Below are 19987 nucleotides of genomic sequence, written 5' to 3'. Positions count from 1 at the left end.
ATGATCATGATTCTAGTGGTAAGACTTATACGTTGGTTAGACATAACTGGTAATTAATTTACGGAATTAACAACGCATATAAAGTAAATTAATTAAAGATAACTTTAATGAATCACTTCTATATTTCTCGTCACTCTCGTCAGCAGTTTTAAAGCCTGAAGCACTCACCGCACTTTCACGTGGTCACAATTTCGCCTTAGCTCCAAAAAGTATTCCTGCTGAAGAAATCATGATTCAAATAGAGCGTGGAATTCGCAACCTGCCTATCCATACCGCCAACAACGTGAGACTGGATGTAGTCGGTGTTCTCACTAAAGCCAAACCTCCAAAATCCAACTTATCCAAAAACGAATATACAGCCCTACAAGAATTAAAAAACAACAAAAAAATAGTAATCACCAAAGCTGATAAGGGAAGCGCCACTGTGGTACTCAATCAAAAAGACTACAAAGGTAAGCTAAATTCTTTAATACGAGACCGTACTACTTACCTCCCCATTGAATATAATCCGACCAGCTCTCAGATTAGAACTATCCACAGACTCCTTAAGAAAGTCACTTCTTGGCCTGTGGAAGTCACCAACAAGCTTAAACCTTATAACTCTAGACCCCCCCGATTATATGGACTCCCAAAAATACATAAACAAAATGTGCCATTACGTCCCATAGTGGATGGCATTGATTCCCCCACATATAAATTAGCCAAACATTTAGCCAAAACGCTCACACACTACACTGGCAACACACCATCATACATAAAAAAACTCGGCCCACTTTAAAGCCAGTATAGAAAACCTCACACTCCAACACACTGACATAATGGTCAGTTTTGACGTCTCCTCCCTATTCACTAATGTCCCACTCAAAGAAACCCTTGAGCTCATCCAAGCCAAGTTTCCTCCCGATATCTCAGCCCTATTTCAGTTCACAATGAACTCAGGCTATTTCGTTTGGCAAGGAAAGTTCTACAAACAGATAGAGGGGACAGCCATGGGTTCACCACTTTCCCCACCCTTGGCCAATTTCTTTATGGAGACATTTGAAGAAAAAGCCTTAAACTCCGCCCCACAAAAACCCACTATTTGGCTTCGTTATGTGGATGATGTGTTTGCTATTTGGCCACATGGCTCAGACTCACTCCACTCCTTCCTAACACACTTAAACAACCAACATCCCAGAGTCCAGTTCACCTTAGAAAAAGAGGAAAACAACACCCTACCCTTCCTAGACACTTTAATCACCCGCCAGCTTGATGGATCTTTGGTTTTCTCTGTTTACAGAAAACCCACCCACACTGGCAGATACATTCACCAGCAATCCCCCCCCCCCACAACAATATGGGGTGATAAAAACACTATATAACAGGGCAAAATTAATCTGCTCAGATGACAAGGCCCTGACTATAGAACTAAACCACATCCTCAACACTTTCTTAGCCAATGGCTATAACCCCAAAAAAATCCAAAAAATACTAAAACCTGAAAACCACAACCCCCCTCCCCCCCTCAACAATAAAGACTACACCAAGTCTATCACTATCCCCTACATCCAGGGCACCTCTGAAAAAATAACTAATATCCTCAAGAAATATGACCTTACTTCCTGTTACAGACCATATAAAAAGTTGGCATCCCTTATCCGCTCTACCAAAGACCAACCACTTCCCCTAGACCTACCTGGTGTATACCAGGTCCCTTGCAGCTGCAAATTGTCCTACTTTGGCCAAACAGGCAGAACAACAAATATCAGGATTTCAGAACACCAAGACTACATCCGGTTTCACCAGTACAGCCGCTCTGGGCTGGCAGACCATGCCTTAGATACCCACCATAAAATTCGTTGGAAGAAGACAAAAATAATCCATCGCAGCAAGTTTAAATACGAAAGATTATTCAAAGAATCTTCAGCAGCTCTAAAAAACGTTCCTAACCTCAACAAATTTGGGTGCATGAAACTGCCCCAAATTTGGGAGACTTTCATTATGAGAACTTCAGCCCAACGGCCAAGACTACCAAATTAGCCCGCAAGAAGGCACCATTAGGACTTTAGGAACAAAATTAGTGTCTTAATTTCTGCCTCATTTGCTTTGTTAGTTCCTGTAGTGCACATACCATATCTTTATGTTCCTGAAGATGACAATGTGACATTGTCGAAATATAGAAGTGATTCATTAAAGTTATCTTTAATTAATTTACTTTATATGCGTTGTTAATTCCGTAAATTAATTACCAGTTATGTCTAACCAACGTATAAGTCTTACCACTAGAAGAAGGCTTTAATTCTGATTACCACCAGCGATATGTCTATGACTTATTTAGTCCCTTATGCTCTTCAGTCTGGCAAAATTTGTTTGTTTTTCGACTGCACCAACCAGCCAGACTGTACTTCCGAGAGTGAGAGATTGAAATGTGGAATAATGGCAATGTAGGGGCTCGTAACTTTAACAGAAATTTCTTATTTATGTTACTCAATAATAGGTTAGTCGTGCCAATTTCTTACTAACACACAGGTTCGTAATTTTTTTCGAGATACTGCATTGGCAAGAATCCGATCAGCATGTTGTTCACAAGTCATTCATTTTAACTAAGAAATGCATGTATAGTTAAAGCAACAATTAGTTATAGCTACACTTCCCTAGCTGTTTTGATTGAATCTTGATTAAAAGCTATTATAAAATACAAAATTATACACTATGCTATTATATAACTTATTGCATACCTTCTCACAGTTGCATATATCCCTATCACAAGAGTGCTAACTTATCACAGCTATTCACAGGTCTTCCTTTACAAACAGCCCTTTATATTCAGTAAAAGTTCTGTCAGGATACCTCTTTCTTCTGTCTTGAAGTGACGTTTCTTTTTCTCATTAGGGCGTTGTGGCAATGCATTTCATCCTTTATGGTAGCTCAATGCAAATTACAAGTGATGTTCTCCCTGTCCTTTATTTCTGTAGTCAACAACTGGAAGCTTTTTTATCGGGGTAATTCCTGGGGAGATTTGGACTACGTCGGCGAGATCCATCCTTCGGTTCCTGGTCACAGGTGCCAGTGATCACTGAGAGCCTGGCAACTTCTGTACTTCGGAACTTCTCAACCCTGGGAACATCTGGAAATCCCCTTTTCTTCTCACCAGGTCACTTATATATCCTTTTCTGTTCTGTCTTTACTTCTGCATTTTTCGCGCTTATCCTCAGGTGTGCCGACGTCATTTTTGCGCGCCTTTACCGAGGTCTTTGTTCTTGATGATTTTTTACCTTCGCAAGTATTTGCAACTTTTCCCTACAGGGATTTCCCTTTGTTCTTTACTAATCTAGCAACTTTTCTGCTGACTCATTACTTAACAAAGGGCGATTCTTTTCCTTTGTTTGAGCACAATTGTTTTGCAGGTAATATAAAAATTCATACATATATTACACATCATAACTATTTTTTCATATATACTTTACATCATCTTCAGTTTACATCTTATGTAATTTCTTGATTTAAGACCCTTGTAAAACCAAGCATGATAAGTTATAGAATAACTTGTCGTGCGAGATTTTACAATAGCTTTGTCATTAATTATTATTATTACTATTACTATTATTACGGGAAACTCCAGGGAGTCATTAGACTCATCGAGGGAGGCCCCAAATCATATTCATCGCAACTATTTGACATTCATACAGTATCTATCATACCTCGCCTTAAACTCATTCACTGTCACAGCATCCACCACAGACTCAGGGAGCGCATTCCACTCATTCACTACTCCAAAAGTAAAGAACCCAGCTCTAACACCTTTACTAACCACACTTTTGCCCAGTTTCCATGGATGTCCCCTAGTCCTCCCACAACCAGCTCTGTTCTCAAAAATATCTTCTGAATTAATTTTATAGAAACCCTTCAGTAATTTGAATGTCTCAATCATATCTCCCCTTCTCCGCCTATCAACCAATTTTTGCAACCCACAAATCCTCAACCTGTTCTCATACGGTTCATTCCACAGACCTGCTATCATCTTGGTCACTCGCCTCTGGATCCTCTCCACCTCCTCCCTACACAAGAAGAAAACTAGGTGAAAAAATCTGAGCACAGTAGTCTAGATGGGGTCTTATCAAGGCTCGATACAGAGGAACAATAACCTGCTTGTCTCTGCTTGTTAACGTATTCTTCAGCAACCAAGTGATTTGATGAGCTGTTTTGGTCACTTTTGCAATGTGTCCCCTAAATTTCAATTCCTTATCTACCAACACTCCTAAATCTCGTGCCTCATCAATTTCTTGGAGCACGGTTCCACCAATGCAGTAAACTCCGGCCAATCTTTTCACCCCAAAATGCATAATCTTACATTTTGCCACATTAAACTGACATCCATTCTCCTTAGCCCAGACCTCCAATCTATCCAAATCATCCTGCAAAATTTTGACGTCATCTGCATTCACTGTTGCCCTACCCAACTTCGCATCATCCGCAAACAAATGAACTGTTCTTCTCAGATCATTTCCTATATCATTTATGAACAAATTAAACAGCAGTGGTCCAAGAACAGATCCTTGTGGCACACCACTAGTCACAGGCCGTCTTATGGACTCTACTCCCAAGTAAACCACTCTCTGATATCTCTCCGTCAACCACCCTCCTATCCATCTCACCAACCCTATGTCCATTCCCATATGCTGCAATTTACTGATTAGAATTCCATGTGGAATCCTGTCAAAGGCCTTGGCAAGGTCCAGTAGAATCACCGTAAACCCATTACCCTTATCCAGTTCAGCCGTCACTGTGTTATAATACGTGAGCAAGTTACTGAGGCATGACCTACCCTTCACAAAACCATGCTGTCCCCGATACAGTATCCCATTTTCTTCTATCCAGTCTTGTATTTTCCTCTTGACTATTTTCTCTAAGACCTTGACAATGATTCCTGATATGCTAATCGGTCGGTAATTTACAACAGCAGTCTTGGAACCACCTTTATGCAGTGGAACTATTTTCCCCTCTTTCCACCCGCTCGGTACTAACCCAGACCCGAGACTCAAATTAAACAAAATGGTCAAGGGTACTGACAATTCTTTAGCTGCTTCTCGTACAACACGAGCTGGTATACCATCCAATCCCACAGATGTATTGACATTGAGGTTATGCAATAGACTACTCACCTCCACTTCATTAACCACAATTCCCGTATAATCTACTGATTTATTCGTTTCTGCAATGTCACCACCTGGATGATATACTTTTGTAAAGTGCTCACTCAGTAACTCAACTATCTCAACTGATTCAGTTACCGCCCTACCATCGGCATTCTTTAAAATCAATCTGCCATGTACATTTTTCCTTTTACTTGCTACATATCTAAAAAACTGTTTAGGATTCTCTTTAGCCTGCATGGCCAATGTTCTTTCGTAATCCTTTTTTGCTTTTCTTACCACACTCGTCACCCTTCTGGCCTGCGCTTTATACCGTTCATGTGCCTGCCGGTCACCATTCTCCTTAAATTCCCTCCATAGTTGTTTCTTTTTTTTGCAACTCATGCTTAATGGTGTTATTCATCCATTTAACCCCTACTTGATTTATTATTCGGACTCTAGGTATACAGTCAGCCATTGCTTCATGCAAGCACTTCTTAATTACCTCCCATGCACTATCAACTTCTAGTCCTTGCAGTTGTACATGCCATGGCACTGAACCAATCAAACTCCTAAGCTTGTGATACTTTCCAGCCCAATAATTCCACATGTACCCTGTCTTAATTGAAAATTCTGCACCTTTAGCCACCTCCCAAGTTAAGACCCTATGATCACTCTCACCGATTGGTGGCAATGTGGTCATATTTGTTACAGCCAAATCCTCAGATGTAATTACTAGGTCAAGCACTCTCTGACCTCTAGTATTTTCCATCACATGCTGTCGCAGATAGTTATCCCTTAATAACCGCATAAAATCCAGTTCCTTCCTCCCGTGTGTCCTCTCCTCACTCCAATCAATGTGACCATAGTTGAAATCTCCCATAATAATCACCCTCCTTCCACCCATTTCTTCTATTTGTTTGTGCATACTGTCACCACCATCTTTTCCATTACCTGGTCTATAGCAGCACCCAATTGTATATTTAGTTCTGCTAGCCACAATCTCACACCAAATGGCCTCAAATGTGCTCTTTTCTCTATCCTGCAATTCCACTTCTATTCTCCTTGGCTGGAGCTCATCAGCTATCATCAACAATACTCCTCCCCCCATTTTATTCTCCCTGTCATTCCTGAACACACTATACCCATCACATTCAATCCCACTAGTTATATCATCCATAGTCAGCCATGTTTCACTAATACCTATAACCTGTGGTCTGGAAGTGCCAACCATGGCCAAAAACTCTTCCTTCTTGTTCCTAATACTCCTAGTATTAGTGTACATGAATTTAAGACCCCCATTAGCCCCAACCCTACCTTGATGCCTTATATTAACTATCCCACTCAGATTTGTTGTCCTTATTTGCTCTGGCATATTATATTCATTCTTACATTCAACTGCCTCCATAAGGACTGTATCTCTACTCCCCCCCCCTAACAAATCTAGTTTCCCTGAATTTGCACATCCACTACATTCAGCAACACTTTCTCAAGTCTTCTTACACCGTAACCATTCAAATGCAAGCCATCCATCTTATATAGATCCTTTCGCCCATCAAACTCACTCCACACATCCACAAATTCCACACCACTCGTCATACATAACCCACGCATAAAGTCATTTGCAATTATAGCCCTCCTTTTAAACATTTCACTGTCATACCGTGGTAAAAGACTAATCATTCTAACTCTCTCACTCTTTTCTTTTGCTACCTCAAACAATTCATTCAGGTCTTCTATCATTTCCATTTTATCTCCTTTCAAATCATTCGTACCTGCCACAACAATCATTTCTTTCACCCTTTCCTTTTGCTCTCTAATAGACGCAGTTACGTCCTTTATGGTCGCACCAGGTTGGTACGATTTTGTCAAATCCTCTACTAACACACCTCGTACTAACGAGTCTCCATACAGCACTCTATCCTTCATTTTGTTCATGTTCACATTCATACGTCTATTTTTCCTGTCATACCTTTTATTATTGGTTGGTTCATTCAGTCTACTTTTGTTCATGCACTCTAGCTGCTGTTTTGCTCTTTCTGTCGCACTATTCAACAACGCGATCTCACTCAATGCATCTATCTCATCTTTTTTGTTCTCTGAGAAACCATTTATACTATCATTCACACTTTCTACATTCACACTCTCACAATTTTCATGTACAACCTTGCCGTTTCTTCTCATATCCCTATTTCCTTCATTCTGAAGGTTGACAAAAATATCACACTCACGATCCGAAATACACTTCAATTCCGCATTCTCCCTACATTTTCTACACACATTCAATCCTTTATTATCATCTAACCACACTCCGACCGCACTCCGCAAAGCGTACATTTCACAGCTAGTACACTGACTCATTTCTTTTATGCTACCGTTCTTTGATAACGGTGGCGAACCTTCATTACTGGCCGCCATTTTCCTTCGCACAGGTGCCATACTTATCCGTAACGTGTTTTGTCAAATTATACGTTATAACACACCAAAAATAGACGCACTAAAATACGCAAGGCAAACAAAACAAAACTACACAATATTAAATAATTTGTATCGATAACTGAAAATGATACTTATCTTATCTGGAGCTTGCACGAACACTACACATTACGAATTCATCTAGCGGTGACTTCCCGACATAGATTATGTTATAAAACACTTTAGTACACTAACCACGCTAATAAAGCTCCAATAATATACCAAAATTAAACACTTAAGTCCATTAAATTGAATCCAAAACACCAATAAATCAACAAAAAACACAAATCTCTCAAGAGCTCTCCGATAGCACGTCCGTTCACCAGCTAGCCTTGACACCACCTAATTAATCAGAGATTTTTGCAGGACAACACTTGAGGTAACGTGACTGGAATTAATTGCCTGGTATACAGTATAGCTGAGCAAAGAAAAAATGAGAGGCGAGAGAAAAGAGGAGAAGATGAAAGTGAGCAAAGGGAAATAAGAAAAGAGTATTGTGTGGTGATTTCATGAGAGGAGGCATGCTCAATGTGAGCATGAAGAAATCGCGTTTACCAAGTGCGCAGATTACGATTGTTACTGTTGTTGTAGTAAAAAGATGAAGTGAAAGGGGTGACTATTTTGATAGGTAACAATGATTTCAAAGGTCACAAGTATAAAATGAGAGAAGTTATGCAAGAAATAAAAAAATAATAAAAAACTGGAAGAAGCAAAAAGAAGTGAGAGAGTAATCTTAAGAGATTACTCTCTCATAAGAGAGTAATCTCTTAAGATTACTCTCTTATCAACAAACTGGCAGAGTAATCTTCTGCCAGTTTGTTGCCACAAAATGGCAGAAGTCAAATGAAAAGGACTATGATTGTAAATAAGTGAAATTTGACTGCCTGCCCACCAGTATGCCCAAATCCCTAGCCTCATCAGTTTCCTGTGATCCATTTCAGCCAATTCAGTACAGCTGATAATCTTTTCATCCCAAAATGCATAACTTGACATTGCCACATTCAACTGGTAGCCATTTTCCTTTCCTTATACTGATAATCTATTTAAATCATCCTGCAAGATCCCTACAACAGGGTCATTCCATGTTATATCATCAAATTAACAATTAAATTGAAGCTGCATACTTCTGTATTTGATTGAAAGTGATTATTTAATTATTCAATCCTTTAGATGGAAGAAAAAAAATTTTTTTTTTTTGTTAGCATCCTCTTTATGGAAGCCATACTAATTTTACATATTTTTTGTATTTATTTAGAGCAGGGTCCAGAAACCCTGCTCTAGAAACGAAACATGGAGCTTGTTTATGATACTTCAGGCCTCCAATATGCAGGGTAGTGGTTTCACACCAGACAATGAAATTCATCTCCCACCTAAAGACAGTTAGAAACATCCCTGTCCACAGCAGGATTTGAATCCACAGTCTGTTGGTTGGAGAGCAGATATGCCAACCATACGGTCAACCAAGTTGCCTTATTTCCAGATTGTCCAGCTTTTGATTTTTTTCACTGCCATTTTAATGCCAAGAGTGTGTTTTTTGATTTCTTATTCACATTTTCAGATAATTTTTTTCATGATAGCAGCCTCTGTAGGTATACTCAAGTGCTCTTTTTCTCTATGTTGTGCTCTATCCTGTAGACCAGGGGTGGGTAATCCCATGGCCAGTGGCTAACAGTGTTTTTGGGAAAGTTAAAATTAAATTGAATGCTTCAGTGTTTTGAATTTTTTTGCATAATATGGCCAACATTGTTTTCATTTAGCACTGCTGGGGTGGCAACTTATTTATTAATAAGTTGCCACCTCTGCTGTATGCTTTAGGTTGAATCCACAAGTCTGATATTTGCAGATTTTATGTATGCAGTGGAAATATTAATCCTCCAAATCACGTTGATTAAGTGTTTCTTCTATGAAAAAAAAATTGCAAAAAATTAAAAAAAGGTTGTCTTTGAAACTCGGTCAGTTGTTTGTGGAGATCAAATAAAAACTGAAATTTTTACAAGATACTCCTGATCTCCTGATTATTAGCTATAAAGCAAAATTGGTCATATTTTATTATTTTCATCCTATCAGTGAAATGGGATGAAAATGAAGAAAGCAATTTTCTTGTTGCATCTTCCAGTATATTTAGTATATATCCAGCTATGAAGACAATTTTTTTTCAGCATTATAAGTGGTGTTCCATGTGACAATAGCACATAGGAGAGTAAAAATAATGAATTTTTAAAAAGCAAAAAAATTAACATTTATGTACATGTATATAAATATTATAGGTATAAATGTACATAAGCATTGAATGAATCCAATCAGAGAAAGTCTAATTTAATATGTAATTTAATTATTATTTTATATTTTACTATTTGCTCCATTTCATTTTCAAGAGAGTATAACATTTTGAAACTAAAGTGATAAAATAGTATGGTTTTAAAATTAGATATGGTAATAATTTAATTAAAGAAAGATTAGGATATGAACAGAAATGATATAAAATACTAAAATTCTCATGTCCAAATCTATACTGAACATGAGAAGTTTAGTGAGAAAATTGTGGAGGCTGTAGAACTTGTGGTAATGTAGTCAAGTTTTAACATGCACTTTTTTAATATAAAGAACACACAACACTTTATAAACAAAATTAAAAACATAACACTCGGAAAGGATGATCAATTAGTTGGTTTCGACGTTTCTGTCCTTTTCACAAATGTCCCAATCAATGACACAATTCTTCTCCTACAGAACAAATTTCTGCCCGACATTATGGCCCTCTTTGTCCATGTACTACGCTCCAGTTACTTTGTGTGGCAAAATAAATTTTACCTACAAAAAAGAAGGTACGGCCATAGGCTCACCACTATCCCCCCCCCCCCCCCCCCAATTGCTAACTTTGATATGGAAACCTTAGAGCAAAGTACTTTTGATTCCTTCACTCTAAAACCTACAGTGTGGCTTAGATACGTTAACGATGTTTTCGTTATCTGGTCACACGGGCAACAAACATTAGACACATTCCTTAGCCACCTGAACAAACAACATGAACGCATGCAATTCACTATCGAAATTGAAAATCAGAACTCACTCCCTTACCTGGATACACTGGTCACACGTCTTCCTTCAGGCAATTTATCCTTCATGGTCTACTGCAAACTGACACATACTGGCCAATACATACATGCTAAATCATATCACCACCCATCACAAAAATATAGTCATTAACATCCTTAAAAACAGAGCTACAACAATTTGCTCTAATCACAAGCTCTTAAAACAAGAATTAAAAATTATAAGCAACACATTTATAAATATTGGCTACAACAAAAAATACTATTAATAAAGTCCTTCATAAAACTTTATCAAAAAACAAAAAAGAATTTAGATTACAGTAAAACCATAGCCATCCCATATATTAAAGGGTTATCAAAAAAAATCAACAGAATCCTACACCATTATAATCTCAATGCCACCTTTAAACCACCTACAAAATTAAAAAACATATTCAACTCCTCTAAGAATCCTCTCCTCCCATTGGCACATCCTGGAGTTTACTGCACCTGTAACTTACCTTATATTGGTGAAACTGAACGTACAATCCCTATAAGGAAAAAAAGAACACAAAAAGACACATTAAAGACACACAAAAAGGTCTGCTTCACCAACAATTTTGGTGATGCAGACCTCTCAGACCATGCTCTCAACACCTTACACCAAATTGATTGGAAAAGTACCTGCTCTCTACACCATACAAAAACCTGGTATGAAAGAAGATTTAAGGAAGCCTGCAAAATTCTGATTAACCGCCCTAATATCAACAATACCGCGCGGTTAGCCTAGTGGCTTTGCGCTTCGCAACCATATGCCTGGGGAAGGAGTGTCCTAGGTTCGATTCCCGTCCACGACGTGAGGAGCTTAAGGATCTTCCTCAGCCATAGCCAAGTTAGCCGGTCTTGGGCGTGGGCAGCAGGGTTTTTTCCGCCAGTTTATCTGGGGTTTTTCATCCCGCAAGCAGACAAACCGGCCCCGTGAACACACAGGTTACAGTCATAAATACTTACGGCAAGGAAGGCAACGGGAAACCACCTTGCTCATAATCATCTCTCCCTAGAATGGTAGCATATAGCTACCCTCCCGCGGCCATATGGCAGATGGGAACCAGAAGAAGAATATCAACAATAATGGTGGCATGAAAATTCCAAGAATCTGGATGGCACATATTCAGCCTACTTAATACTTAGTACCCAGCATACTTTAGGACCTTAAGCAACCTTCAGCTAGTATTGGAAACCATTCCATACCAACTGGTTGAAATTTATGTATAATCATGTTTTTAATATATATATAAACATATTGTTCTCCAGCCCTATGTAATTTTGTAACCAATAGATAATAATAGGACTCTAGCATTGATGCAGTCAAGTTTTTTTTTTTTTCACCAGAGGTCAAGCCAACAATTGTTGTAACGGTTGGTCGGTAACTTTAGCAAATCATGTAGACTGTAGTGCAGCTTGTTTCTCTGCATATAATGCATATGCTCCAGAAGATGATCTTGATATAAAGATCAAAACATTGAGTGTTTATTTTGGTTTATACTAAACTAAAGTTTTACTCAAACATGGTAGTTGTCTCCATAATTTTCCAAAATGTAGTCTAAAAGAAAGGGTTTTAACATGCATATCTGTCACTTATCAAACATGCTGATGTTGGCTGACAGAATTCAATGTTATTTGCCATCCCATCCACTCCACTCCATTTTTATTCAATCTCATGTTAGATATCTTTGCTTGAAGTTGTGTTTGTACTCAGGTTGACTAAATGTGATAATGGAGTGCTCTGTTGGACTTTTTTTTTTTGTTAAAGAAGCATGCCATACACTTGTTTATTCAAAATCTTCGCAGTTAACAGACGAGAGTGAGTTAAGTTAGAACACTAAGACATTAATAAAACTTAGACCAGATGTAGATAATGTTGTAATTATCTATAAGAAGCATGTGGAAAAATTTTTCATTTGTAATACTAAATGTTGTGACCTATTTGCTGTATACAAAAACTATTTCAAAATCATTAAGAGAAATAATTCTGGAGCTGTGTGAAAAAAACGAACTGTTTGAACGTGTACCAAGTAAGACTGTATTTATTCGATTTTGAAAACTTAAATAAGCCTGTAGAGTTACAGGATGAAGCCTGAATACAGCAAATGTTATGATATAGCATTTAAATAAGTCTGTAGAATTAGAAGGCAAAGAAGAAAAATGTTCTGACAGTCAGCTAGAGCGTGTTCTTCAAGAATTAGTTAAGCAGCTATGTGCTTGCTTTGAATGAATTTGTCTTTTGCTTATATAAACTACCTTATTCTAAAAGAAGAAAAACAAAAAAACATTAAATAAATCAAAAAGAAATTAGAAACTAGTTTCTGTGTTCTTATGATTCTAGCTAATCCTATATGTAGTTACTATATGCCATATAAAGCCAAGGCAGGAACAGCTTACACAAGAGCTCAACTGTATCACTGAAGTAGTGCTATCTTATTTAGTCACTTGTTCAGCTGCATACTCAGATTCATATAAATATAATGATAGGAAATGCACTGTTCTCTTTTAATTTCTGGAAACTCTGCTAAACTCTCTTGAACTTGGAATTCTTTTATTTGGAAAAAAAGCCATAAACATACACCATATTTACATATTTGTTGTGATATCATATAGAATCCCCCCCCCCCACCAGAATTTCAAAATTTTCATCCTGTAAAATAGAAAAACTGGCCAGAGGAACAGAGACAATGAACTTTCCACCTCATAGCCTCATTTGCTTTGGTCATAATTCCAAAAGCCCAAAGGCTTATTATACATCAAATACAAAATATCAAGTATATGCTGTGAGAAATTGCAGTGGCTGGGTAACAAGCTACTGCAGCAACTTTTAGTTTGTTTCACATTTACATGGTACACTTGTGATATAGCTAAACTTCTACATTGTGTGTCAAAATCAAGAGGATTATTTTTAAAACTAATTGTAAATATCAATTTCCTGATATGCACTCTCAAAGGATGTTCAGGCTACTATAACAGCACTACAGAATTGTTTACATTATTCATCAGCACTCCAGTATTCTTGTATCCAACATTTCGTGCTTCTAAGGCACTTAGGACTGAATCAGTCCACCTAAAGCATGGTCTTCTTGTGGGTGTTTTGGCATCAAACACCTGTTTTGTTAACCTTTCCTGATCCATTCTATTTAAGTGGCTATACCACCTAAGATTAGCTTTGCTCATACATTCTTGAATGCTAACAATGTCAGGTTCCTTTTCTTAATATCTTCATTTCTAATATGATTTTGCCATTGCTGCCATCTTCTGTACACTCTCCTAATTTTTCTCAGAACTCATATCTGTGGTCTCTATTATTTGATCAGATGCTTTTATTTCTAACCCAACTCTCAGATCCATAAATTAAAACTGGTCTATCTTGTATACTGCTAATTTCTTTCTTATTCTGTATAAATTTATTCAACTGTCTCCCTATCATAACCAGCTTTGCTTATTCTGTTGTCTACTTCCAAATTTTATTTGCTGTCTTCTAAAAACTGTGCCTAAATAGTTGAAATATTTTACTTATTCTGTAGATTCCTCAATGGGGAATCTACAAAATAAGTAAAATTTTGATATTTTTATTGCCAATTTCCATGCCAAATTTGTTACAACTGTTATGTAATTTAGTTAGATAACGCTGAGGACTTGTACTGGATGTGTAATAGGAGTACGTCATCATCTGCATTAAGCAAAGAGCTAAGTTTGATACCTTTGAATTTAATGTCAGGTTTAATGCCACTTTCTTTCATAATGCAATCCCTATAGATCATGAAGAAGAGTGGAGATAATGTGCATTCTTGTCTTACCCTTGTTTATATCAAACCATCTTCTTGTATTTCTTCTTACAACTTAAATATTGACTATGTATTGCTGTGTATAATGTTTCATTTACAGATGTGTCGTTTTCTTACATTTTACAACTATTTTCAACCTTTGTGCTATATCTCCGTAATACGCTCTATCAGGTAACACGTGTTACCTCTGAGGGACAATGGAATTTCCTCGAGATCGAGGCAGTATCAGAGTGTCCGAGATTTACCCCTCGTAAAATGCTAAGAAATTAATTTATTTCGCTGTGCCACTTAGCGCTATTAGATTATTAATATTAACAACCAAGAGGTAATCTCAGATCAGTACTTAATGATACCTATCAACTCTGCAGATGTGGCCAAAATATACCCTTTTCTAATATCCCACATAGGTTCGCATTAATATTTTATAAGAGGTGCATCAGATTCCAGAAATCACAGAAAGTCTTTGTTAGAATCAAAAGCAAGGTTTATTAATTGTCAAAAGTAGATACACTTAATAACATTAATTCAAATCCCATCTTAAGGGAGATCCATACAAAGCATAAAACATTCAAACACTACTATTATACTTATAACATATTATGTAGCAGCTATCTAAAGTAAGAACTATATTAACACTCTCTAATGCATTATTTATGTATTATTATCATCACAGTTATTCCAAAACTCCGTAGCTCTGTCAGACTACTTAAGATAACATTCATATCTTTCACAATCTCTTTATAATTTGTAATTCTTCACTCTAAACATATCCTTAGTTTCATTCAATATAAAAGCGAACTTTAACACATCGACAGACAATAAAATTAAATTCAATATCCTTCTAAAGTGATAGCAATACAACCTTATCCTATATCATTAATGTTCCCTTTTATAACATATTAACGTGGCACAAATCTTTCATTCATATTCAGTGAAACACAAACAAAGTCTACTTATCTTCCCCTATGGTTCTTTGTTACATCATAGGTTCACAGGAAACTGGCCTTCTGTGGATAGCCGGACTTGCTTTTTTTCCGTGGAGATACTGCCACCAAGATTGCCTTAATCAGAATCCCTCCGGTATGAGGGCACTGGCACCCTTCGCCACCACGAGAGGGGAACACACAGGAGATCCAGGAACAAAAAAAGCCTTGTTTCAGGGTTGCATGACCCTTATATTTCCCTCTTTTCTTCTCGGCGTTTCTCGCCCTATTCGATGTCCAGCGAACTCTCACGTGCTATTATGTCACGGCGTCCATCCTCTCCCCTGCTATCGCGCGTACGCTGATGTCACATTGTTTGCTTGGGGTGATCTGCTCCCTCGCGTATGGCTCCGTAACCTTTGGACTTGACTCCCCCCCCAACTGTTGAATTTGTGCTTACATTCCATAATTCTTTTATATATGTTATTTTATAAACCTCTGATAATGTTTTACATTTTCAATATTAATTTAACCTCACTCGCGAATGGCACAAAATGTATACTTATTTAACCTTTTCATAACAGAACACACTTGATATACATATTACTTATTTTACACTTAGAGGCAATTTACTGTATTTATCTCCTTTTTTTTGTTTGGAAAAGCAGGTTAGATTGTGATAAGATAGGAGTTCATAAAATTCCACTCTATCACAATCCAACACAGACATTGTAGTGTTTTGAAAAGCTTTTCTCTGGGCACTTTCTCATATGCCTTTTCCAGAACTACAAAACTTAATCCTTGTCATATTGCTATAATTTCTCAGGTATTTGTCTTAAAGTGAAAATCTGATCTTGACAACCTCTTTTGTCTAAACCTAGCTGTTCTCCAGGTTTCTCTTCCACAATTATTTTAGCCTGTTCTCTCAAGTATGCTTGTATAAATCTTACCAGGAACACTCAGTAGGGAAATTGTCTGTAATTTTTACATTCATCTTTATTCCATTTTTCATAGATAGGAAATATGAGAGCTATACTCCAATGATCTGGAATTAGACCTGAACTGTGTAATGTAGCCACTGCAAAACTTTTATACCTCTGTATTTGAGCATTTCTGGTCAAATATCAAACTTCTTCTTGAAAATATTTTACTATTCTGTCACTGATTATTTTGTTTGTCTTTCAAATAATTACTCCAGACATCTAGGGTATTCTTATCTTCAGTTTTCACGTCGTCTTTATCATTTATGATTGTTTACATTACTCTTCCTCTATTTTTAAGCTTTTTCAATAACCTCCATGACATTTAACCCCTTCCTGATATTTATTTCCTATATTCTTACCAGTCTTTTCATGACTTTTGTTTAGTTACTTTTACACATATTATAACTCTTACATTTTTCACTATTTTCTCAGTATAAACTTGAGTTGCAAATTCTTGAATGAACACTTGACCCAGTCTGCTTACTTTTACTATTGAAATCTACACGGCCATTTTTCAGAAATTCATACCTCCATAACTATTCATTATTGAGCTATGCTTATTTTAAAATTTTTTTATACAAGACCTTTCTTTACTTTAGAAATGAAGAGTAAAAAAAAAAAAAATTATATATATGCAGAATCAGAATGGCTTGCCCTTCAGAATTCCTTGTTAGGACATGAACATTTATAAGCACTTTTCAACTGAAGGTGAGTTAGCCATCTCATATGATGGTGGTTATGGTAGGGATTTTCCTCTTGGAAATTATGGGATTGCTGCCTATGAGGGTGGTCTGAAAAGTTCTCGGCCTAGCAATGAAAAAAACAAATTTATAATTTCAGAATTATTTTTATTTTTCAACATAATCTCCCTTAAGACTAATACATTTATTCCAGCAATGCTCCAGCACCATTATCCCATCCCTGTAGTGGTTTTTAGTAAGATCTGCAAAATATCCCTCTACAGCTGCAGTCACCTCTTGATTTGAAGAAAAATGCTGACCAATGAGGAAGAATTTTAGTTTTGGGAAGAGATAGATGTCAGAGGGAGCCAAATCTAGGGAATAGTGTGGATGTTTCAACAATTCATAGTGCAGATCCCTTAATTTTCCCATTGCCAAAACACCTTTGTGGGCAGCAGGTGCATTGTCCTGATGAAAGACGATTTTCTAATTCTGCAAACTGGGTCTTTTCTCATCTAGTCTGGTTAAAAGATTGAAATAACATTCCCTGGTTATTGTTTTACCCTTTTCAAGATAATTAATAAACTTTAGCACCCCAAAACACCAATGCCATGACTTTTCCTGCTGAACAACTGGCTTCTGTCCACTGTTTTGACTGCTCTTTGTATTCTGGTGTGTGTAATGGTGAATCCAAGTCTCATCATAGTAATAAATTGATGCACAAAATCAGTTTTATTCTTGTTAAAACACTCCAAGCACTGTTCAGAGATTTTCATGCGAGTGCCTTTTTGATCTGCTGTGAGTAAACACTCCACCCATCTTGCGCAAAACTTTTTCATTTTGCAATTCTTCATGCAAAATATATCCTACACATTCTTTTGAAATGCCTATAGTCTCAGCAATTTCATGCACTTTGAATCGCCAGTCATTCCAATACTATATTGTGCATTTGATCAATGATTTCTGGTGGTGTTACACTTTTTGGATGTCCTTCACGTGGATCATCTTAAAGGCTGATACGGCCACATTTAAACTTGGCAACCCATTTCTTAATTGTTGAAAATGAAGGAGAAGAGTGCCCATAAACTTTTATGAACTTCGAATGAATTTCTTTTGTGTTAAACCTTCTTTTTACAAAGAATTTTATAACTGCATGATACTCAATTTTATCCATTTCAAGGGATACAAACACTTTTGCTTCAGACAGCTGTATAAAACAAACTACTTGATAGAATGAGTTGCAATTTCACATGGATGCTTATGACAGATGTACCAACTTAGAAAAAAAAAATCTTGCTGGTAGTGTTGCCATCTATGGTGGAGGCTGAGAACTTTTCAGACCACTCTTGTAAGTTGGTTGTGTCATTTAATACTGAATTTATGATGATTTTAAACCAAAATACAAATGTTTTCATAATTGTTTTGTTAATAATGGACACCAATATTCAATGTTAACAGCTATTACTAGTTAATTTTTGTTTTCTGCCTGTTCCATTTTTCTACATCCAATCTATATTATGGAAACAAACAAAAAATAAAATTTTATATAAATATATATGTAATATCACAAGTGGATTTTTTTTTCCCCCATAGATTATTCCTGATCCAGAAGATAAGTTGAAATATTTCAGTAAGGTGAACAGCAAATAAGAGTATACACGGATGGAGATATATGGTTATGTTTTAATAGATTACTTTTAGCACATTCCATATGTGAGAATGCATTCTTTATCTATAAATTAACAGATGGTGCATGTCTATAGTGAAGCACAGCTGAAAGGATTTATACTGCCGAAATATACTTTATATAGTATATATATTTTCATTTTAGTTGTAAATATTTGACTGTTTTAAAAGTGTTCGCTACTTAACTTCTTAACATTATTCAGTCAGAATTTTATATGTGCAGGTGATCACTATATTTACCTCACTTACATGAGCATTGTGTATATGAAATGTGCACTAAATCAAAAAAATAAATAAAATGAAATGATTGCTTTAGGTAACACTGGCATGTTCTCACTATCTTTCAGTGATGCATACTTAAAATATTTAAATATGCTATTACTAATCCATACATCATTTTCCATTAAATATAATTGAAACAGATGGATGAGTGTAGAGAATTTAAATATGTACACAGGTTAACATATGGCTGTAGTATATTTCAAATTCAAACAATCCTTACGAAGTGAACTACTAGTTGTAGGGACTACATGAATAATTTGTTGCAGTGAATGGCTTGCTCTAGTGAATTTCCTTTAAGCAATAGCATTCTACCTGTGGTTGTGACTTTATTGTAGTATGTTATAATGATATCTGCTATTCTGAGTATTGACTGTATAGGATTATTTCTACATTAATATCTTAATAACACTGACAAAATCTAGTCAAAAATGTTTGCTATGAAATTTGTTGTATAAAGAGCCATAGCACTTAAAATTAATGGAGAGCAATGAGGCATCATTATACACAAGATGTTCCATGAATGGGTGCATAATTATGTTATAATATTTATTAATATTAATATGAGTCCTCAGACTCATTGATGCATTATCTATCCATTATACTTTGCTTTGAACTTATTCACATGGCAACCACAACAGATTCTGACAACCTATTCCACTCATTCACCAATCTCCAAGCAAAAAATCTAGTCTTGACACTCCTGCTAACTCCAATCTTGCTCAGCTTTCAAGGATGGCCCTCTAGTTCTACTACCAGGCCTTCTGAGAAATTTCCTTTGTATTAACCTTGTAAAAACCCTTTAGTAATTTGTAAGTCTCAATCATATCACTCCTTTTCTGCCTGTCAACACAAATCTTCAACCTGTCTTCATAAGATTCATTCTATAGACCTGATACTATCTTGATCACTTGTCTCTGGATCCTCTACAGAGACAGATGAATGGAATAGATGGTACAGATGCAAGTGAGATTTTGCAGCT

The 19987-nt window shown here is 36.6% G+C and overlaps 1 protein-coding gene across 1 annotated transcript in view; it reads left to right on the top strand.

The window, feature by feature from the left end:
• Prx4 (Peroxiredoxin 4) overlaps positions 1-19046 on the top strand; it is a 91708-nt gene extending 72662 nt beyond the window's left edge. The window contains exon 6 of the mRNA XM_090391826.1: positions 18634-19046. Within this exon, the coding sequence (XP_090247952.1) occupies positions 18634-18690 (57 nt within the window). The 3' untranslated portion in view covers positions 18691-19046. The remainder of the gene's footprint in view (positions 1-18633) is intronic.
• Positions 19047-19987: the final 941 nt, after the last annotated feature.

This window comes from Typopeltis vanoorti, chromosome 4 (assembly GCF_054136105.1).
Source record: "Typopeltis vanoorti isolate ZY-2024b chromosome 4, IOZ_Tvanoo_1.0, whole genome shotgun sequence".
In the NCBI taxonomy this organism is placed as follows: Eukaryota; Metazoa; Arthropoda; class Arachnida; order Uropygi; family Thelyphonidae; genus Typopeltis; species Typopeltis vanoorti.
The sequence above is the reverse complement of the archived record's forward strand: the minus strand, read 5'-3'. Positions and strand labels throughout refer to the sequence as shown.